At 33.9% G+C, this 18103-nt stretch overlaps 2 protein-coding genes across 2 annotated transcripts; both read right to left on the minus strand.

Moving 5' to 3' along the window:
• Positions 1-910: 910 nt before the first annotated feature.
• LOC147405637 (xyloglucan O-acetyltransferase 4-like) lies at positions 911-4646 on the minus strand. Its single transcript, XM_086433436.1, has 3 exons — positions 4390-4646; positions 3928-4211; positions 911-1790 (listed from the first exon to the last, which is right to left on the minus strand). Exons 1-3 carry the CDS (start codon positions 4604-4606, stop codon positions 1020-1022), a joined length of 1272 nt encoding a protein of 423 aa, XP_086289562.1. The 5' UTR covers positions 4607-4646; the 3' UTR covers positions 911-1019.
• Positions 4647-10486: 5840 nt separating this feature from the next.
• LOC147405638 (xyloglucan O-acetyltransferase 4-like) lies at positions 10487-16768 on the minus strand. Its single transcript, XM_086433437.1, has 3 exons — positions 16365-16768; positions 15975-16258; positions 10487-11520 (listed from the first exon to the last, which is right to left on the minus strand). Exons 1-3 carry the CDS (start codon positions 16597-16599, stop codon positions 10741-10743), a joined length of 1299 nt encoding a protein of 432 aa, XP_086289563.1. The 5' UTR covers positions 16600-16768; the 3' UTR covers positions 10487-10740.
• Positions 16769-18103: the final 1335 nt, after the last annotated feature.

The following is an 18103-nucleotide window of genomic DNA, read 5'->3' on the forward strand; positions in this document are numbered from 1 at the left end:
TATATATATAGTTGGGATCCGTTGACTCATGAGAAAACACAATAATCCTGATTATGTAAACACAAAATTTAATGGCTAAGATTTATATGTATCTCCATAGCACTTACCTTAGAGATGCGTATCTCGAGCTTTGGTATTTAAACGGTTGGGATAGTCTGTATTTTTCATGAGTCATTTGTCATGGTTCATCAGATATCCATATAATAAAACACAAGTGTAAAGTCCACCATTTTACATGGTCTTATAGTTGTTTGTACTTTATTCTTTGGTTCATTGTTTAATGTAGGATATGATGATAACGCTTGATTGTATTTTTTTTTCTCGATAGTGTTTTATTTTGCTCAAAAAATACTTGATGGTTAGACTTTTTTTTTATCATCATAAAATGTATAATATATAATACTCTAAATTATAAATACATTTCTTTAACCCTAGTTTACAAGTTGGAGAATCGTGGGCCGTCTGATTTTCGTAAATCACTTTTGATGAGGTTAGAAATTTCAAAATAGGTTGCTTTTTTGTGAGGATGATCTCTATATTGAAAACATGTTTAGCTCTCTTTAATAATTCCCTGATTCTTTTATATTTCTCATTCTTAAATACAACTCTTTAGCCAGATATTAAAAATAAAAAGACTTTATAATATAAATTAGGGTATTTTAGAAACACCCCGCTGTAAATTTGGTGATATTGGATTTACCCCCTTGACCATAAATTAACATTGTTTTTTTCTTGATGGTTTAATAGTGAAATTTTAATATTTTCCAATTTTGATTTAATAATTTCACTAGTCAAAGAGCATTTTGAGAAGAAAAAAAAATGTAAAAATATTAATTCACCATTAAAGTCATCAAGAAAATGTAACGTTGACGTACGGTGAAGGGGGGTAAGCGCCTATAAATTAACCATTTTTTTCCTTCCCTTGCTCATTCAATCAAATTTATTAATTGTATAGGAATGAGCCCATGCTCATATTACAATATAACAAATACCCGATTAACCGCCTTTCATTAAAGGATTTAAACATCTTCCTTACTTAAAATCGCCATCAACATATCGTTCCATGCATCGATAGGTCCTGGCAAACACCAATGAACGCAATCGCTGTAACCATTCAACCATCTATTGTCCCAATATTTATCAGGGTGCCCATCAGGCCTCATCAACATTGCCCTTGTTACATCCAAGGTCTCAAATCTCATTCCACTCTTTTTCCCTTCTTTCTTTGCTCTATTAATCTCTTCCATTTGAATTCTCCTAAATTCCTCCTCAGAACCTCCAAAGCTAATCTCACTTTCACTTAAAGGACTTGTTTTGTTACAATTCCCTCCAGTGTTCCAATCACCATTTTGAAAATGTGATGGGGAGAATGTCCTTAGTATGGTCACTAGACCCCTATCTTTGCACACTTTGCAATCATTAATGTACCTTAGAGTGGTCCGAAAGGCGCCTCGAAGAGCAAACTCTGGGCTTAGATGGGTGACATTAGGTTCGTCACAATATACACAACCGATTAGCTTTCCATTTTCGTATAAGTAGTTTTGTCGAAAGAACCAATGAGCGGAGGATATGATGGCGTAGTCCACATCATGGAGTTTTGAAACCCATTTTTCTTCGACTTTGTCAAGGTGCAAGTCGAACACCGCAGAGCTTGAACTGTTCATTATTCTTTCATTTCCGATAACTAGGAATTTTGTCCAGAAGACCATGAGGGTGAAATTGTGAGATAGGAAGTACCATATTCGAAATCGATCCTCAGAGTCCTTGTACATGTTTATTGGAGTTTGTTTCTGCAACAAATCAATTTTTTTTTGTCATGAAAATATAAAATATATAATGAGATTGGGTTGCATGGACTGAAAGATCACATATCTATATGGACCATACGTCCATGTGGCACTCGAAAGTATGAATATAGAGCACAAAATTCTAAGAAATTTGAAGGAAAAAAAAAAGAGATAATTTTCACCATTGACCAATGCATTTTAAATTTGGAGTTCAGTGATCATTCATTTTCAAAGCCATAGCAAAAAAAAAAAGGTTAATCTAGGGGAAAGTTCCAAAACTAAACCATAAATCCTAGAGGGATGAAGTGCCATTTGGGCCAATGTGGCAGTCTACGTGGCTCAAAAGAGGATCTTGGTCAAGGTTTCTATCCATGTGGGTGGGTTCGTGTGCACGGGACGTGAGTGTGTATGTGTGCGTGTTCGCTTTGGCCCTAATCTCATGTTACTTTGGGTTTTTCACAAATCGCGGGTGGTTCAGGGGCCAGTCAACTTCTAGGAGTATTTTTTATACTAGAAAATGCATTGGAAGCCCTAGGATGCTATATTATATTCTGTTATCTAAAACCTCTAAAATTGTATTGTTCTCGTGACTTCAACACTAAAAAACTTTCATCGCTGCCCATAGGCAATTTTTCGTACCACGTAAATCCTTATGTTATGGTTTTGTGTGCGATTTCTATTCTCTTTGTTGCTTCCTTTATTTCAACAGTGTGCCCTTGTTTTTATTTTTTACAAACATGCCATTGCAAAGTTATTTTAGTACCCTTTCTTTTTATACTAAAAGGAAATAATAAAAAAATACCTTGAAAAAAAATATGTAAAACACATGTTTGTAGAGATTGCTACTGTCCCATAGAAATATTCTTTGTTTTATAATCTCCCCAACGAGGCCCATGTGGATAATGTCATGGGCAATTTAACAGTTCATTGTATATTTGGTATCCTCTTATAGCCAAAAGTCAAGAAGATCCACGGCCATGATTATCTGACTTTTGATATTCTCTTGGACTGCCACAAAAGATCAAACAATGTAAAATAAATGAAGATGCATGGATGGTAATAGATTTGGTTTCTTTATCTTTATGATTAAGGAAATAAGTTTCGATTAAAGGAAAAGCAAAAGACTCAAAGTTTCTAAATAAAAGGATTTATTAGTAACATATCACATCTTCCTCAAATTTCGAGCACGACTTATTAGGTTAAACCCATTCTGGCTAGAGTGGAATGGAGGATTAAGATCGGTCTAGCCGACCTCAAATCTTTGGGAAAGTGGACCTCAAATCTTTGGGATAAGGTTGTTGTTGTTGTTGGATTATTCATTATCGTGAACAAGCTGCAAGACACTAAATTTGCTGAGCATGCTAATAATTCAAAAACTTATTATTTGATACATCAAAGTATTTGTCACCTTAATTACTAATTACAATACCCACACTACATGAAAATTAGAAAATTCGACAGAAAAAATTGACAGGCCAAGGCCCACATATTTTAGAAACTAAATTTTGATGGTCTAGGACAGTCGAAATTCTTGATGTTCCGAGATTTGACGGCTTGTAGTTGTTGAATTTCTCTCATCCTTCATTAATTTGACAATTTCAATCCATCGAAAACAAAATTTTGACAATGAAAAATTCGACCCCTTTGTCCATCGAATTTTATGAAATTTGACGGGCCAAGGCCATTAAATTTGTGCCTTTTTCACATTGTGCCAAACCTTAACATTTTGACCCAACAAGAGTAGGCCACCTTACATGGATCGACATGACACGCATTGGTCGGACAAATGAGGATGCATATTGTAGTAATTTGTCGATGGTAATTACATTTGAAATTTTGAATTAATTGTGTACCTAAAATGGCAAAGAGGGCATCCCAATGATAGCTCTCTCATTCCTTTTGCCTATGAGGATCTTACTAGACAACTCATGCATGATACCAAAAATGAAGACTGTAGTTGAGTAAGATATGCATATATGGGTGACTCCATCACCCCTAATCTTGAAATAAAGGAAGAAAGAGTAAGATATTCATATATGGGTGACTCCATCACCCCTAATCTTCAAATAAAGGAAGAAACAATAGTAATGATAGTAGTAATAGAAGAAAGAAGAAGAAGTAGGAGGAGGTTAATTATAACCTGTGATAAGAGACAAAGGAGAGACTCCATTTGGTTCCGAGCAACGGAGTCACCTATAAACGCCAACGTCTTCCCTCGAACAATTCGTAAGAAAGTATCGGACTCAAATCTTGAAAGCTCACATCCATGTGGTTTCCATCTCCAATTCACAAAATCAACATCTTCCCTCCCATGCATTCCACAATTCCTCCAATCCGCGATTAGAGGACAACTCCAATTGGTATAAAGGGACCCATTACGGTCCGGAACCCATCGACCATTAAACAAGTCACATTTTTCATAATCTACACAATATAAATTTAAAAAAAAATTAGGTAAATTTACTGTTTTCGAAAAATAATTGCTATAGTTTACCGTTTTGATAAATAATTATGAAAATTGTGCCGTATTAGTAAATTTCTCAAAAAATTAATTATCGCTCTAATAGGTGATTACCTAGTAAAAAAATTGGAAAGTTTGTACCTTTATTAGGCTTGATGAGGATGGCCTTTTCATTGGAGACTTGTTGTTTGAGACGATCAGTTGTGAGGTTGAAAGGGTTGGGAGAATAGAGAATGAAGAAGGTGAAGATAGAAGTTAAAGCTAATGACCACAGCAAAAACAATGTCAATCTTTCTAAATTCATGGTTCTTTCTTTCTTGTTTTCTAAAGTTGGAGGAGAAGGAGGAGAGGATTTCATGTTGAGCTTCTTGGGAGAGAGAGAGAGAGAGAGTTAAAGTTTCTAATTTTGCATTAAATGAAGGTGAGTTGGAAATATTCTGTAACTCCAAACTTGTTTGAAAAAGACTGAAAATGATGGAAGATGGCCCACATAACGCCTCCCCTGAGATTGTTACACGTGGCAGCCAACAAGAAAGGGTGGCTGCATTAAAGTATCTTTTGGTGCTTCCTTCATTTATGTGCAAGAAGCTAAGAACCATAGATTTTTCCCTCGGGATACACAAATGTACATCCCCATAGATGATGAGTAGAAATTGTATTTCTATTTCTTTTGAGTCTATGGTTTCTCTTTGCTTTTTGGTCATAAAAGTTATGTTCCAACATTAGAGTTTGATATGATCCACTTAGTCACTAAATTAAACGGCTAGGAATATCTGATCAAAGGGTCCACCTACAGCCTAACATTGATGATCATATGGGTGCGGCTGTGGGCCTCATGGCAATTGTTTCGGGTGTACGGGGAGTTAGTTTATCATTATTCGTAAATAATCCAATCGCACGGTAAATCTTTCATGCCCGATGGATCATCCGAACAAAATTTCAATCCATTTTAACATATTTTATTTCTAAAACTTGATTTGAGTTTAAAATTTTGAACTATTCATTTAAACGGTCATTTATACTAACCTTTTAACATACTTAGTATGTTAGAGTATACTCTTTTTGGGATCGATAATCTTAATTTTAAGAATGACTCAATGTACAACTAGATCACCAGAGATTTTATCTATATATATTCTAAGTAGATATTAATAATAATAAGAGTCATGCTGGTAGGGCCTAAAATGGGACAAATTTTATTTGAAATCTAAGTGATCTGAATTTGAATTTAGTGGATTTGGTTTCTTCAATTATCCGAATTAAAATATGGTTCGGATATAGGTTGATGTCCCTTGATATGAGTCGGATATAGGTTGGATGTGGATTCATCCTTATATCCGTCAAGATCTGAATGATATATTATTTTGCAAGTTGTATTATTATATTTTTCAAACTATATTTTATTAACCAACAACTATTGGGTATAGTTTTCAATGCCTCTTTTCAAAATGGAGTGGTCTTGAGTTAAAGTTATTATTTGACCACATTTTAGTAATTTTATTTGATGGCATTATGTGACTTGGTTGACCCGAATCAATTAATTAGGTCGGATGGGATCTAGATATAGATTTAATGATAATAAAATGGTTTGGATATGATTTTAGTTAGTAGGACCCGAGTTGAATTTAGATATGAATCCGGATAAAAAAATTCGAATATGGATATACTCATATCCGGCTCGAACTCAATCCATTTTAATCCCTACATGTTGGAATGACCCCAAGATTAGTCTCAATTCACGTTTTATTGACGTGGAGGTGCGCACAAAACCATTGATGTTTTTCACTTATTATTCGAATGATAATAATGATGATAGAAGAAGAAGAAGAAGGTTAACCTATGATAAGAGACAAAGGAGATACTCAATTTGATTCCTAGGGAGGGAGTCGCCAATAAATGCCAACATCTTCCGTCGAACAATTTTAAAGAAAGTGTTAAGCTCAAATCTTGAAAGCTCACATCCATATGGTTTCCATCTCCAATTCAAAAAAATCAACGTCTTCCCTCCCATACTTCCCACAATTCCTCGATTCCAAAATTAGAGGACAACTCCAATTGGTATAAAGGGACCGTTAAGGTCCCAAACCCATCAACCAGTGAACAAGCCACACTGTTCATAATCTACACAATAAAAAAGATCAACTTTTAATTTTATTGAACAAAGAATGTAAGTAAGCTAATTCAAATAAGTGATTTCCAAATCAAAAAATGGAAACTTTGTATCTTTACTAGGCTTGTTGAGGATAATATTTTCATTGAGGTTGAAAGGGTTGGGAGAATAGAGAAGGAAGAAGGTGAACATAGTACTTAGAGCTAATGACCACAACAAAAACAACCCCAATCTCTTTAACTTCATGTAATTTTCTATCTTGTGTTCTAAGGTAGGAGGAGAGAGAGTGGATTCCATGTCTAGATCAAATGCGTACCCATTAAAATCTTAATGATTGGATTTCATATTTCAACAGTCAAGATGTCATATTTTTCATGAGTCAACTGATCCCAACTCTAAAAAAAATTATAATATTATCATGTCATGTACTAGGCTTTAAATAAAAAATTAATAAAAGGTAAATTAGTATTTCAAGGATCTTTTTAGTAAGAATTGGAAAAAAAAATTTTGTTAATGATGATTTGTTAGGTTAAACTCACTTTGGACAGAGTGGAATGAAGGTTTAAGATCAATTTTGCCAACCACAAATCTTTGGGATAAGTTTATGTTGTATTATTCTAATTAAGTATGGGCTCCAAGAAAATAAAAAGGGAAATAGAGAGGAAAAAAAGGAGGAGAATGCAATACTTAAACTTAAATCTATCATAATCCACCTTGTGTATTTGTTGTTTTATTTTGCTTCTTTCTTTAAGGTCTTCAATGGAGGTTTTTAAGAATGGAAGGAAAAGAGTGTAAGGGTTCTTGAGGGTTGAAGATTTAAAGAGAGGTGTAGGAATTTTTGAAAAGGCTTAAAAAGTCGTGTAGGGATTTTTTGAAAGATGGAAACTTAAAGAGTGAGGAGGAATTTTAGCATAGGTTTTCTGCTAAAATGAAGTGTATCTCAACTCTAGGGAGGGCTCACATTTTATAGAATTTTGAAAAAAAATTTGACGGTAAAGTGATTCAACCCTAAAAATAAATGAAAAAAGAATAGGATCTATCATATTTATTTTTGAACTTTTAATTTTCATGAGGGTAAAGATGAAAATAATGGAATCTTAAAAATAAAAATTGATTTTTAATTTTTTTGTAAATATTTTCAATAATAAAGGTAGAGAGGTGAGAAACAAAATGTGTTTTTGAGAGGACGAATGAGGGAGTGATATGTGTAATGGTGATGTGATAGGTAAAAAGTAGACCTTACTTTTTTCTTTTTCTTTTATAAATAACATATAAAATATGGTCAAAGTTCTAATTTTGAATTTGACCATATTAGAATGTGACAAGTGTCTTTAGTGTTTTTCACTTTTTAAAGGCATAATAGGAACTTTAAGTCATTGTTAAATTTACAAGAGAGGATGAAACCTTTTGGATTGACTTTGGTCTTAATTGGGGGTAAAATGGACTTTTTCACTTATAAAATATTGACCAACCAATGTAATTGGAGATTTCTTGAAATATGGAATTTATGAAAATGTGATAAGTGTCCACTTTATAGAGAAGTGTGGGTGGGTGTATGGGCTAAACCAAAAGGCCTTGGGCTTCTGGGTTTTATTTTGGTCATGGGCTAGAATTGTGAGCATGCTCAAAGGAGGCTTGGACAAAGAATTGGATGTTGGATGCTATGAAAATTTGCTAAATGGCAAGAGAAAGAGTAATTGAAAGAATGTCATAGATTTCAGATATTTGGGCTCTTATTTTGGACAAGAATTAAGATTTCTTCAAAATGGACTTTTGGGCTTTGTAAGGCAATCAAACTTTTTGAAAGCTTCCTTCTCAGATTGGGCTCATGCAATTTGGGGTGTCTACACTAATTATTCAAAAAATATTTGTAAATATCTCAAATTACTTTCTAGACATTATTACATTATATGAAAATCAAGCCTAATTAACTAGAAATCTATCCAATTATAGTATCCTAAACAACTATAAAATGCGTATAGAGGATTAAAAGAAAAAAAAATCGAGATATGAGCTAACATAGATCACAAAATCTCAACATCTATATATCAAATGATGGGATGAAAGGAATTACTAAGACCAACTCATTCAACTAAAGCCAAAAGACTTGATCGCCTAATAGCGATATAATGACCAGACCAACCTTAACATGTTTCGGCCTAAAAAGATTAGGCCACTTGGACATGATGAGCGTTGGCCCAACAATTGAGGACATATACTTTACTAATGGACTTCTAGCCTTAACTCACCGTTGAAGCTCTCCGTATCAACATGACCATTAGGGTTTGAGGAAGGATAGAGATCTCCTCTAGCAATTGAACAACAATTTGTTTTATTGGTCTATTCCTTGTGCATATCAATCGAAGTATTTTGAAAAGTGGGTTTTTCTACACAAAATTCTATCTAAGGTTGTAATTAATTTTTCACAATTAATATTTTAGGTAGGTTTTACAATATTTTTTTTTTCTTAATGAGGGCTTTATTTTCAGGTGAGAGTTGTGCTTTTCTATTTTCGTTTCTTAGTTGCATGGCCTTGATCTCGTTGTGTTTCACTTCTCATTATAGCAAATAAAATTTAATTTTTAATAATACTTTTGTTTTTGTATTTCTTGTGTTTCACTACACAAACTAACGTTGAGCTCACTATGTGAAAACTGGAAAATTCATCAGGCCAAGGACTAAAAATTTTAGAAATCGAATTTCGATGGCTCAGGGCTGTTGAAATTTTTTTTATGTTCTCTAGATTCGACAGCTTAGAGCCGTTGAATATCTCCCATCCCCCATTAATTTGATGGTTTCGGCCAGTCAAAGAAAAAAATTCAACAATGAAAATTTTGATGCCTTGGTCTGTCGAATTTTATTAAATTCAATGGCCTTGGGCTGTCGAATATGTGTTTTTTCCACGTAACTCCTATAAAACACTTGAACTTCTTGTCGAAGATCAAGTCCCTGATTTAGTGTCTCCATGTGTCATGTGAACTTATCATGATGTTATAATCCAAATCATCTGACCCCAATGAGTTCGAAGAGTTCCCCAATACTCTAAGGTACTCATCCAATTTCAAGAGATTGATCACACACACTTCCAATTTGAATCTTGAAAGTTTTACTCATATTTCAAGCTTGCACACAAATGAGAAACATCCCCCCTTAATATAGACTTCGGGGGAACAAAATTGGAGGCCTGGATCGAAATGCATGGCAACGATTCAATGGTTATGAGAACATGCTCAAATTCTATCATTCTCTACATTCTAAAGCTATCTTACTATGAACAATGTGAGACATGTTTACAATCTTCAAGGCCCTTTTAAAGTAGTTTGTGATGCTCTAGCACCCTCCAAATTTTTAAGAAAATTTTAACTTATCTAGAATTTTATTTTATTTTTAATTGAAATATCTAGGCCTCTTAGAGCATTCGACTAATCATTGGGGTATGTGCACTAGGTAATTTCTGGGATAAGTCCCTAAGGTTGCCCCTTTAAGGGGGGATCTGAACTCAAGAACTTTTCTTTGTGAGACGTGATCTTGGCCATCACACCAATGTTAGAACTCTATAATGTGTGGCCCATTGACCTCAAATTTTTTTTGGTTTAGTTGCATAAAGATTCTATATAATAATTGATATCAATATTGAAAGAATCTCAAATTCGTTGAATTTAGTTAATATTCTTTAAGGTTAGTAAGAAAACCTTGATGGATAGAAATCTTGTTTAAAAAAGAATTCTAGGCCCTCAACCTTCATCTACAAAAGAAGATTAACAACCACATATTGGTAATTAACTAAAGTGTAGAAAACGCACATAAGAAAAGAGTTTTAAGACCAGTGATATCCATCAATCACTAGTACTCTAGTAGTTCCACATAGAGAGAAGGGAGAAGGTGAGTCTAGAACGCAATGATCAATTCGATTGGGTTTCGAAAGCTTCGACGAATACGTGGATTGCAAGGCACACCTCCAACTATTTTGAATTAATAGCTTTATGATGGCACAAGGAAAGTACCATCAACTCGATTATACTTGAATGAATAGTATATTTGAAGTATGTGATAGATTAGATCCTATTGAGAATCATAGTTTATTAAAGTATGTTTAAGATTTTGAATGTGTAAAATATAACAACCAACCCTTGGCAGTTCCTTTAAAACTTGTTGAATAGGAAAAAAATCTCAAGTTGCATGGTAGACCCATGACATTATACTGTAATTCCTTGAATCTTATACATTTCTCATTCTTTGATACAACCATTTACTTGCTTAGCCAGAAATCTACAAAAAATAAAAAATTACTTCCCTTGCTAATTCCATTAATTTATTCACTTTAAATGATTGAGCCCAAGCTCCTATTATAATGTAACAAAAACCCGATTTACCGCCTTTCATTAAAGGATTAAAACATCTTCCTTACTTAAAATCGCCATCAACATATCATTCCATGCATCGATAGGTCCTGGCAAACACCAATGAACGCAATCGCTATAACCCTTCATCCATCTATTGTCCCAATGTGTATCAGGGTGCCCATCAGGCCTCATCAACATTGCCCTAGTTACATCCAAGGCCTCAAATCTCATCCCACTCTTCTTCCCTTTTTTCTTTGCTCTATCAATCTCTTGTATTTGGATTCTCCTAAATTCCTTCTCATTTCCTCCAAAGTTAATCTCACTTTCACTTAAAGGACTTGTTTTGTTACAATTCCCTCCACTGTCCCAATTACCATTTTGAAAATGTGATGGGGAGAATGTCCTTAGTATGGTCACTAGACCCCTATCTTTGCACACTTTGCAACCATTAATGTACCTTAGAGCAGTCCGAAAGGCACCTCGTAGAGCAAACCCTGGGCTGAGAGTGGTGACGTTAGGTTCGTCACAATATACACAACCGATTAGCTTATCATTTTTGTATAAGTAGTTGAATCGGAAGAACCAATGAGCGGAGGATATGATGGCGTAGTCCACATCAGGGAGTTTTGAGGCCCATTTTTCATCGGCTTTGTCAAGGTGCAAGTCGAACACCGCAGAGCTTGAACCGTTGATTATTCTTTGATTTCCTGTCACTAGGAATTTTGTCCAGAAGACCATGAGGGTGAAATTGTGAGATGGGAAGTACCATATTCGAAATCGATCCTTGGAGTCCTTGTACATGTCTACTGGAGTTTGTTCCTGCAACAAATCGAAATTTTTGTTACGAAATTTCAGAATATATAATTATATTGGGTTGCAAGGACAACCTATGGACTGTATGTCCACATGGCACCTAAAATGTGATCGGCTGCCACATGGATGTAGAACACACACTTCTAAGAACTTAAAAAAAAAGACCAAAAAACATAAAAAAGGGAAAAGGAATGATATTTTCATAAATTTTTGGAGCCTTTGATCGAGCAGAAAAAAGTTTTTTTCTTTATTTTTACATTTTTTTAGCTTAACTTAAACCATAAATCCTAGAGGGCTGAGATATTATTTGGGCTAACTTAACAGTGCACCTGACCCAATAACCTTTTTCATAGACATTTGAAAGTGGCAACTTGCTCAATTGGTTAAAGGTGGAGTATTGATACCATGGTTTTAAATCTCGTCCGAGAGCGAGATGACTCGGACGATATTTTGAAAATCTTGGTTGAGTCAATTGAGATTTTAATTAAAATAATTATTTTTTTAGAATTTAAATATTTATTATATAAATAAAATTTGATTTTATGACTAAACATCTTCTAATCTAACTTATTATATTAAAAAATTATAATTATTTTAATTTAAATATATGTAAATAAATCATTGTAAACCAAGTCAAGTAATTTTTCTTTTTCCAAAAAGAATTGACTCATCTAAGACATCTCGATCTATTCCGTTGACATGGAAGAGACCAGATGTCAAAATGAGTTTTGAAACCATGATATATATATATTGCCCCTAACTACACCATGGGCATCCTCTTTGAGATTAAGAGGGTAAAAGAGGAAAAACAACAAAATTGGAAGGGTGTTATTACGAAAAAAGGACAAAAGGGTAATACAATAATGTTGAAATTTTTCCTTGAGAACCGTTCTTTATGGAGGAGATAAAGATAGAGATGTTTCAAGAGTCAGAATTTTATATTTTTCATGAGTCAATCGACTCCAACTAAACAAAATTGCAATATTATGCTGTGTAGGAGTTTAAACAATAAAATAGCATGATGTAAATTAATATTTGAAGGATGTTTTTAAGTAAGAACTGAAAATAAATAAATAAATAATAATGTTACAGAATTAATTTTTCAATAGTTGTCAAGATTTAAGATATTTTATCAATTAAAATAATTGTCTGGAAAAGATGAAAAATAATAAAATTAGAGGAGGTTTATTATAAAAATCTTTAAAGGTGATTGAGCAAAAAATGAAAGATAATAAAGTTAGAGGGCATTATTGAAAAAGAGAAAAGGGTAGGAAGAGGAGACTAAAGACGATAAAATTAAAGGGATAATAGAAAAGTAATAAAGTAGGTCATTATATTTGGATGGGACATTTGTCTCCCCACAAGTGGGTCCTACCATTCTTTCTGGGGTTAAGATTGTAAACGAGATAAAATAATAAAATTAGAAGGGTATTATTAAAAAAATCTTTGAAAATGACAAATTAAAAGAGGAAAGATAGTAAAGCTAGAGAGGCATTATTGAAAAAAGGAAGGTGGTCAAGGCTAAGGAAAGTAAAAACAATAAAATTGATGGGGTCGGAGGAAAGCAATAAAGTTGGTCACTATAATTGAATAGGACGTTTGTCTCATACAAGTGGGCCTTACAGTTGTGTTTTATTATATAGACTAGAGTTCACCGTCATCTCTCGAGTTAAGGGGGTTAAAGGAAAAAATAAATAAAATTGGAGTAATTGGTGGCAATTTTAACACGACCCATAAACATGACATGAAATTAATGAGTTTGTGTCAAGCCTAATTAGATTTGAGGTATTATTGAAATTTTTTAAAGTTAAAGTGATAAAAGATGAAAAATAATAAAACAGGTTAAATGGGTAAAAGATGAAATATAGTAAAGTTATAGGGAGTGGAAAGTAAAAGAGATAAAATGGATTCTACAAAACTATAATTTGATGTGAGGCTAAAAAACATAAAAGTGAAGAAAAAAAGAAGTTAGAAGAGTATTCTTAAAGAATTTTCAGGTTAAAGAGATAAAAGATGAAAAATAATAAAATAAGTTTAAAAAGGTAAAAGAGAAAAGATAATAACGTTAAGGGGGTAAAGAGAAAAGAAAATAAACTGATTAAAGTGGGTCCTAGGTTTGTGTCTCAAACTTGTACCAACTCAGTTGTGTTTTATTATATGAATTTTGATAATATAACACAATTTTTGGCTAACGCCTTGACGCCATTTTCTTTCTCCTGTCCATAGTGAAAAAAAGAAGAAAAAAAAATCTGATCACCTTGTGACATTCAAAACATAATCTAATGCAATGGAGATATAGAGGACAAAACTATATGAATTTTTTAAAAAAAAATTTATTTTTTACCATTGAATTTTATTTTTAAATTTGCGTGTCCGTTGGCCATCCATTTTCAACACTTTGGATCAAGCTCAAAAAACAATATATATTTTTTCTAAATATGAATTCATGAAATTTAAATACTGTGATGTTGGATTGTAAATGTGATAATCAATGTAAGCCCAACGACCCTTTTTAAGATTTGAAATCTAAAAATATATATATGTGGGTAGTGGGCAAGAGAGTCATTCGTGCCACATGTCAAATATTTGTTGGACCGTGAACAAACACGTCAAGGGCATGGGCCAAAACTGCGTCATATTATCAACACTCTTATTATATTAGATGTTTCTGGCAATATAATTTGGAAGGAAAATATTGGAATGACACTGGGTATTTACTACGATTCTCACAAGTCTGACGTGCGATGTGCACATTACCATGGATGTATTTCCTCGTGACATGAGTAAAAATCATCTACGGTTATGTATGCATCTCCACATCAGAATTGCGAGAATCACAGTAAATCCTGTGTCACCCCAGCACTACTCAATTTTGAAAAAAAAAAAGTATCTTTAGATTTAGAAAATTAAAGAAATGGACATCTTTTGAATCCCGTAAACAGGAAAGAACACATATAATTAAAATGGGAAATTGAACCAACCATCCATAGATATTGGCCCACATGGTTCGTATTAATAACACAAGTGGGACCCAAAAGTTGGTGAGATACAACAAGAACATCCTTTTATACCCAAAATCCAACATGGTCAATGCCACAAACGTTCAATTCATGTTTAAATAAATAAATAAAAGAGAGATGGATACTTATAGAGATGGTTTCTTTATCTTTATGATTAGGAAAGTAAGATCTGATAGAAGGAAAAGCAAAAAACTTGCTTTTGAATTGAAAGATTTAAAGAGATTAGATTGCCACACCAACTTTTACTAAAAGCACCCCAAGATGGGACTCTTAGTAAAAGTTGGTATGATAATAGAAACTCTCAAGATATATTAACTCTTTATCATATCTTCCTCAAATTCATGCATGACTTTTTAGGTTAAACCCATTCTAGATATAATGGAATGGAGGATTAAGATAGATCTAACCGATCTCAAATGTTTGGGATAGCAGACCTCAAATCTTTCAGATAAAGTTTTGTTGTTGGTAGATTATGCATGATCATACACAAGTTGGAACACATTAAATTTGTTGAGCCCTGTAATAAAAATTATTATTTGCTATATGAAAGTATTTGCCAAAATTATTGTATTATATGAAATCATATCTAATTAACTTGAAATATATCTGATTACCATACCTTGAGAGAGATTTAAAATATGTGTTTTTTATGTTTTTTGAAGGGGTGTCCAAACCCCTAGGCCCGATGAGGGGAGAGGCAATTGGCCTCTTAGAGTACCATATCTCACCTAATTACCACACATACCAGATAAAACAGGATAAATCCCTATGGATGGTCAATAAAGGGGTTAACTCAAAATCTCTCCCTTTTTGGAGGGAGGCCCTGACCACTACGCCCAACACTCATTAATTTTTCAAATGAAGACATTAGAAATCAGCACTCGTCGATTTTTAAAATGCCTGACATTCATTTGAACTTCAAGAACTTGGACAACATTAAAACAACACATTGAAGGTTTTTTTTTTTTTTTTTTTAAAGTTTGAGAAACCCTATTCTTACTAATATTAGATATGAGCTAAATATCGATGAGTCCTAAATGTTGAGATTGGAATAAATTTGACTGCAAAATTTATGAAATCTCAATGATTTTCTCTATTTAATGTATAAAATGCATAGAATTTCCATGACCACGCACCAACTCATTCGACGGAAGCCAAAAGATGTGAGTATTCAATAGTAATATGATGATCAAAACAACCTTAACACACTTCTGCCCAACAAGACTAGGCCCACCTAACTTAGACCTAATGTCAATGACAGCTCTATCATTCCTTTTGCCTATGAGGATCTTACTAGCCAACTCATGCATGATTCCAAAAATAAGGACTATAGTTGAGTAAGATATATATATGGGTGACTCCATCACCCCTAATCTTCAAATACAGGAAGAAACAATAGTAATAATAGTAGTAATAGAAGAATGAAGAAGAAGGTTATACCTGTGATAAGAGACAAAGGAGAGAGTCCATTTGATTCCTAGCGACGGAGTCACCTATAAATGCCAACGTCTTCCCTCGAACAATTTGTAAGAAAGTATTGGACTCAAATCTTGGAAGCTCACATCCATATGGTTTCCATCTCCAATTCACAAAATCAACATTTTCCCTTCCATACTTTCCACAATTCTTCGAGTCGGCAATTAGAGGACAACTCCAATTGGTATAAAGGGACCCATTAAGGTCCGGAACCCATCGACCATTAAACAAGTCACAATTTTCATAATCTACACAATAAAAATATAAAAACTCTTAATTATACCCAACGTATAGAAAATGAGTAATTCTCACTTGAATAGATGATTCCTTAGTCAAAATGTGGAAAGTTTGTACCTTTATTGGCCTTGATGAGGATGGCCCTTTGACTGAGTTCTTGTTGTTGTTTGAGATGATCAGTTGTGAGGTTGAAAGGGTTGGGAGAATAAAGAATGAAGAAGGTGAAGATAGAAGTTAAAGCTAATGACCACAACAAAAACAATCCCAATCTCTCTGAATTCATGTTTCTTTCTTTCTTGTTTTCTAAGGTTGGTGGAGTAGGAGGAGGAGAGGATTTCATGTTGAGTTTCATTGAGAGAGAGAGAGAGTTAAAGTTTCTAATTTTGCATTAAATGAAGGTGAGTTGGAAATATTCTGTAACTCCAAACTTGTTTAGGAAAGACTGAAAATGATGGGAAATGGCCCACCAAACGCTTCCCATGAGATTGTTACACGTGGCAGCCAACGAGAAAGAGTGTATCTGATGATGCTTTCTTCATTGATTTCCTGATTTGAAGGCGTAATTTCACCAACTTTTAGAAATATTATTTCTACTTCTTTTGGAGTCTTTGGTTTCACTTTGCTTTTTGGTCATATATATAAGTTATGTTTCCACATTAGATTTTGACATGACGACACCCTCCAACGCGCTTACTACATTCATGTAATCTCAAAAGTCACCCATTGATCCACTTAGTCACTAAATCAAACGGCTAGGAATATCTAATCAGAGGGCCCACCTACAGCCTAATTTTGATTACCATGTGCGACTGTGGACTTCATGGCAAGTGTTGTGGGAATTTTTGTCGTCTCATTACCCACGTTTAAGGCAGAGCATCAAACGTAAAACTGAGATGATAAGGGCAAAGATTTCATAGGGATTTGTAAATTATTCAAAAATCCCTAGGAATATCTTTTCATTTATCTTCAATTAGAAATTGGAATCTTTAAAGACTTTAAAAAATGAAATTCAATAGAAAATTCTTGTTCTTTAGAATGATTGGGTGTAAATCGACATGAAAAATTGGTAGGGATGGTCCCGTTCCAAACCACCAAGTGATGGAGCGACGACGGGACAAGCGGAATGAATCCTATCCAGTACCACTAAATAACCACGCACGGAATTTCCAAGCCCTCTTTAAAACCGATTACATCTTTGAATGTATTTGTGATCATTAATTTGAGATTCTCGCACCACTCGATTCTTAAGAAGGATTCAATTCGCTCCATGACGTGTTGTGGGAGAGTCAATCCTTGCTTCATCTCGAATCTTAAGAAGGAAGAAGGAATCGATTAGCCCGGAGAGTATTATGGGCTAATTCGCACCACACAAAATCAATCCATAAATAAATGGTGAACTCGATTAAACATATATAGAATAATCCTTGCTTTATCTCACTTTATTATCATCATTTCTTTCACATTTTCCATTATATGTATCTGTGGGTAAGCTTGTCGTTTCAAGGTCAAGACTCAGGGGGGGTGCTATTCAAGAAATGTGAGCTGTGAATCCCAAAGAATATCATGTGTTCTTAATGCAAGATAGTCATATGGTGTGCCCCTATGATTATAGCAAATCAGTGAACAAAAACATCACCCCACCTTAATCAAATGGCGTGCCTCGAGCTCCTTCATGTCTTCCGAGTATTCAACCAGACAATCAGATTTTAGTCGAAACCAAAACAACAAAACATTGACATGACATTATGATGTATCGAAGATTTTTCCTTTATGCTACAGACAGCCCTCTCGATGGCAATTCTATTGTACAATTACATTTTGGCAAAAATCATTTCTTGACAAGTACTGATATTACC

This window comes from Akebia trifoliata, chromosome 3 (genome assembly GCF_017979445.1).
Source record: "Akebia trifoliata isolate Shusen 1 chromosome 3, ASM1797944v1, whole genome shotgun sequence".
In the NCBI taxonomy this organism is placed as follows: Eukaryota; Viridiplantae; Streptophyta; class Magnoliopsida; order Ranunculales; family Lardizabalaceae; genus Akebia; species Akebia trifoliata.

What these genes read in the sequence shown, in the direction of transcription:
- LOC147405637 (XM_086433436.1), bottom strand. Translation starts at nt 4,606, where the DNA reads ATGAAATCCTCTCCTCCTTCTCCTCCAACTTTAGAAAACAAGAAAGAA. An exon ending in CCTCATCAAGCCTAATAAAG is followed by an intron (nt 4,212 to 4,389) that starts GTACAAACTTTC and finishes TATATTGTGTAG; the next exon opens with ATTATGAAAAATGTGACTTG. An exon ending in TCCTTTGTCTCTTATCACAG is followed by an intron (nt 1,791 to 3,927) that starts GTTATAATTAAC and finishes GATTTGTTGCAG; the next exon opens with AAACAAACTCCAATAAACAT.
- LOC147405638 (XM_086433437.1), bottom strand. Translation starts at nt 16,599, where the DNA reads ATGAAACTCAACATGAAATCCTCTCCTCCTCCTACTCCACCAACCTTA. An exon ending in CCTCATCAAGGCCAATAAAG is followed by an intron (nt 16,259 to 16,364) that starts GTACAAACTTTC and finishes TTTATTGTGTAG; the next exon opens with ATTATGAAAATTGTGACTTG. An exon ending in TCCTTTGTCTCTTATCACAG is followed by an intron (nt 11,521 to 15,974) that starts GTATAACCTTCT and finishes GATTTGTTGCAG; the next exon opens with GAACAAACTCCAGTAGACAT.